The 5,154-nt window shown below is 33.1% G+C and overlaps 1 protein-coding gene across 1 annotated transcript; it reads right to left on the reverse strand.

The window, feature by feature from the left end:
- Nucleotides 1-845: 845 nt before the first annotated feature.
- LOC132746696 (uncharacterized) lies at nucleotides 846-4,350 on the reverse strand. The gene is made up of 3 exons (XM_060735912.1): nucleotides 3,689-4,350; nucleotides 2,473-2,609; nucleotides 846-974 (listed from the first exon to the last, which is right to left on the reverse strand). Exons 1-3 carry the CDS (start codon nucleotides 3,819-3,821, stop codon nucleotides 861-863), a joined length of 384 nt encoding a protein of 127 aa, XP_060591895.1. The 5' UTR covers nucleotides 3,822-4,350; the 3' UTR covers nucleotides 846-860.
- Between the last annotated feature and the right edge of the window lie 804 nt (nucleotides 4,351-5,154).

Consider the following 5,154-nt stretch of genomic DNA (forward strand, 5'->3'; position numbering starts at 1 on the left):
CCCTCCTCCGTCGCCATTTTGCCAGTATGTAAACAGCAGACTGACGGAGTGTAAACTTTGGGTAATTAACAGAAGTGCGCAAGCAGTAACCGCAAAATAGTAGGTGATAAATTTAAAGCTAATATTTTATGGTAATATAAAATGTAAAAACCTAAGCGGTTAAAAAATGCGTTAACCTGATATTTGTAGAAGAACACCAAAATTTACCCATTTTTGCGAATTTTGTCCGAAATAGAGGACAATTGACGTCATCCGTGACGTCATCAACGTTGCCGCGATACAAAAGAACGTCAGGTTTTACTTGCATATATGTTGCTTTGTTAATTGACATGAAATGATTCATTTATATTCAATATTTAATTTCCTCAAAATTTTGGGCCAAAATCGACCCAAAACGTACCTAGCCCTTTGTATACATATTTCATGTAAAACTGACATTTTTAAGCTATGGATGGCAAAATTGATGAAAACGACAACCAAGCTTCATTAAGAGTGAGTAAATTGGTATATCATGGTTCATTAAGATTGAGTAAATTGGTATACCATGGTTCATTAAGATTGAGTAAATTTGTATACCAAACTTTATTAAGAGTGAGTAAATTGGTACACCAAGCTTCATTAAGAATGTGTTAATTGGTATACCATGGTTCATTAAGAGTGAGTAAATTGGTATATCATGGTTCATTAAGAGTGAGTAAATTGGTATATCATGGTTCATTAAGAGTGAGTAAATTGGTATATCATGGTTCATTAAGAGTGAGTAAATTGGTATATCATGGTTCATTAAGAGTGAGTAAATTGGTATACCAAGCTTTATTTAGAGTGAGTAAATTGGTATACCAAGCTTTATTAAGAATGTGTTAATTGGTATACCATGGTTCATGACTATGAAGACTGGTAAGCTCTATGTAAAAATCTACAAGCAGCTCTAAAGGTGTCTTTCCTGGTCCACTATATTCACTACCAAAGTAAGTCTGCAATATATATAAATGTAATGTTAATCTATCACAAAAATATCAGCAGTTCATGTATGTTATATAAGAAAATACTCTAAATTTGACATACCGATAAAATAGGTCACTTGTTTCCACAAACATCAAATAAATGCTAGTTATATTAAATGAGTACTAAAGAAATTTTGTACTTATACTGTAGGAAAATCCTTGATCTTTTGTAAGTAACTAACTTATATGAATGCTTCTACAATGACAGATGAATGGAATTAACTAATTGTATACTGGTTTTAACATCTCGAATCTATATACAGCTGGACCAGACCAGGCTCAATATAATCTTGGTAGAATATTGGCTATTCTATCCACTAACAGCTGTTATAAAGTTGGTCAAGCTTGTCATTACCACAATATGAACACATATGCAGATGTTCCTAAATTCAAAATTTCATCGTTTTCATGTTTAAATGTTGAATTTTGCTTAAGCCGGTGCTAGAGGGTGTGGATGGTATCTATCTTGCACTTTCCATTACCAGCCATGAACAGGGCAGGCAACATAATTAATTTTGTTGTTTTGGACATTCTTAAGGGATTCAATTTTTCTCTATTTTAGTATCCAGGTCAATATTCCTGATACTATCATCAAATCTTCATAAAGAATTGGAGATTGATTGTTTGGTTTGATTGTTTCAAGTTGATTGATTTAAGTCATATCTTAAGGTGAGAAGGTAACATTTTGTTCTCCTTTTTTGTGTGTCTTGGTTTTACAGCGCAGTTTAGGACATATGTCTCTGAAACAGGGAAGAGATTTTGGCTAACCTCAGTGGTTACAGACTTGACAAAACCACCTCAGTGGTTACAGACTTGACAAAACCACCTCAGTGGTTACAGACTAGACAAAACCACCTCAGTGGTTACAAACTTGACAAAACCATCAGATTCTTAATCATACATTACTTAAGGCACAAACAGGTACCAGTGTAGCACTATCAACCTTCCATAAGCTATGTGAATAGCTTTGTCACTGTCTCACATAAAGGAATCTAAAGTCGCGGTATAGATTTTAACCCATGGCAGTATGAGTAAGGGCCAAAAGACCCTAAAGACTTTAACCACTCAGCCACAGAGACTACTAAAGAAAACATAGAAATAAGACATTATACACACAACTGAAATCTGCAGTTGACCCTGATGACTGAATCTACCCATGTGACCAGTGAAGACTAAGATAAGCCTCCACATCTATGCTGTCTGATCATGGTCTAAATTGTTACCCTTTCAGTCCGTACATTTTACAATTTTCCCTAAAAATGAGGATTGGTTATGTCCAGCTTGAAAGATGAACATGTTCAGGTAAGAATATATACAGTGTGGTAAGGGACGTAAAGGTTAACTAAAAGAAAAAAAGTCTGTAATCAGGGTATATTTATTACATGAATTATTCTATATCACAAGCAGCTCTACTACTCATTAAATATAAATAGATAGCACATTAGATACACATGTATATGTGACTTACAGTTGGTACCCTGTAATTAACATTGGCTCCCCTTTCTATAAGTAATCTTGCTAAATAGAGATTCCTTGGTCTTGGTCTGGTTTCTTCAACATCAAGGCCACAAAGACAGATATACAATGGTGTTCTTTGGTAACAACCTTAAACATAAATTCTTGTTCAACTTTGCATAAAAACAAGGCATATAAAATGACAGGAAAGATCTAAGAAAGCTACAAGTTGCTTACCAGAATAAATCTTAAAACACAAGAGGTCAGTTTATATATGTGATTGTTCATGTGAACAATTGCAAAAGAAATATTCAATCTTGCCCTTGGCAAAATTTGTGATGATCCACAGCTAGGTTCATGAGAAGTTTCAATTTTAAACGGAGGCATTCATAATGCCAAAACATGGTTATTTTTCCCAAATTAAAAAATATAAATAACCTAATCATCCATCTGCTTTAGTATTGTTTATTTTCTTTGAAAAAGTATTTTCTTTTACAAGAGTATGCCTTGAAATTACTTTTACAAAAACATACAAATACAAAGACCATTAAATAGAAGGCATTTTTCAGTCAATATGTGTTCAGGGCTGTCTAGTAGTTACTCTAAAATTCCAAATTTGAATTTGTTATGCTTTTACTCAGTCAGACTTCACTTAATGGAAGTTTGGGAGTCATTTACTCCTTGATATTGGCTTGTGACTAATCCAAATTATAATGCTTTTCGTTCTTTACCTATAATAATGTGATTTTCAATGTCAGACATTTTGCAGTCTTTGACTTCCAAATTTTGAAACTTAAACAGTGTATCAGTGGGCAGATAGAGGGAATGTAATGATAAGACATCTGATGGACATACAGATACACTAAAGTTATAATCTAAAATCATACAAAAGGGATTTTGGACACAGCAGTTCTCCACCATGTAAGAGACCTACATATCTATGGAGTTCTAAGTTGACAAGTTGATACCTCTGGAATTATGCCTATAAAAATTATGCATAACAAATTACAAAAGGAAAAAGCTCCAAAATCATTCAGAAGAGAGTAATAGTTCCTTTTTTCTAAATGAGATCTATCCATCTCTGAAGTTTCTAGTTTGTATCTTCAATAGTTTTGAAGTTATGCCCTCAACAAATATAACCGGATGGATAAAAAAGCTGATTCCAGTATCATAACCCCCCCCCTTTACAATGAATAAATAAATACAAAGCAGATAAACTTTTAATGTACCTTCATCTAAGGAAGAGGGATTAGTTGTATCTCTTATGAGTCTCTCTGACTGCACATAATTTCCCGACTCAAGTGCCCTGGTTAATGCTGTGTCATTGAAACCAAACTCTACATGGAAGACCCCTCCTGCCATCCTCTCTGTCTGTGCTAGCTCTACTTTGTTTGCTCACTGAGTGTTTATTATTTGTGTACTGGGAATCTGTAATAAATGAAATTCTTAATGTTGTGTTGTCTACATCAAATAACATACACTCTAAATCAGTTTATAATCACTGAATACAATACTTACTTTAGTGTCCTATCTAGAATATTCCTGGATAAGTGGGGGAAATGAAAATAGTTTTTATCTTCCATAGATCTGCTCTGTACTGCTTGTATGTTTTGGTGCCTAAGTAAGTAGCTTAGTATGTTAAAACTTCAGTATTTGGCACTAAGCAGGGATTAAACATTTGACTGTGGTTTTTACTACGAGTCAAAGTCTTCAATTGGCAAAATCAGGCACAGATCCAACAGGGAGTTAAGGGGCTGAAACCACCCATCAACACAAGCCCTGGCCTGTTGACTTTTTCCCATCAAAAAAGGGATATTAATAGTAGAATATCAGTAGAAACTGGCTTAAGATAAATGTTGGTCACTAAATCCTTGTTGATTTAAGCTTGGTTTCATAATGTGTTAAAGAGTATAATTTACTAGGATTCATGGAGATATAAATATATAAAAAAACAACACTTTTTGTCAGCGTAGAGGCAGATACAAAAGCCTACATGACACCGAGCCAGTGAAAGTCAATCCAGCAAAAATTAGTAAATCTCATCTCTGGTTCACCTGGCCCTATTTTCATATTATATTTAGCATTACCTTTCCACTTTGTCTTTGTATTTTATTTCTTTTCTAAATAAAATAAGGGGCATAACTTTGCAAAATGTAATTTTAGGATTATCTACCCTTTTGATATTGCATCATAAGATGATAGTGAACAAGTAACTGAAAATCTTTTACAGTTTCTGAGAAAATTGACCTACATGTACATTAGTTCACAATGACTTAACATACATGTGAACTCTCCCACTTTCATCAGCCATATTTTCAAAGATTTTTCTTAATATAAGGGGTATTTTTACAAATTAAAGAAATCTCCTTATTTTTGATGTCAGAACTTCCTTCTTTGTTTATTGCAAATTCTAAAATCTCCCTCTTTTTGAAGAAAAATCTCCCACTTGATCCTTGAAAAAGTTAATCTTTTGACATCAAAATCAGTGTGACAAGTAAAACTCACCAAGGTGCATCCACATATGAAGTTTCAATGTTAAGACTTTATTAGCATTGAAGTCAATGATCATAAACAAAAACTTAAACAAAGTGGTATTATTATGTAAAAAAAGACAAAACCTGAAGTAAGTCATAAAATAATTTTCAAAATTAATAATTTATAACTTTTATAAATGATATTTCAATATTTTTCTTAA

Source organism: Ruditapes philippinarum, unplaced genomic scaffold (assembly GCF_026571515.1).
Source record: "Ruditapes philippinarum isolate M1 unplaced genomic scaffold, ASM2657151v2 ctg27362_1_1_1_1, whole genome shotgun sequence".
Taxonomy (NCBI): Eukaryota; Metazoa; Mollusca; class Bivalvia; order Venerida; family Veneridae; genus Ruditapes; species Ruditapes philippinarum.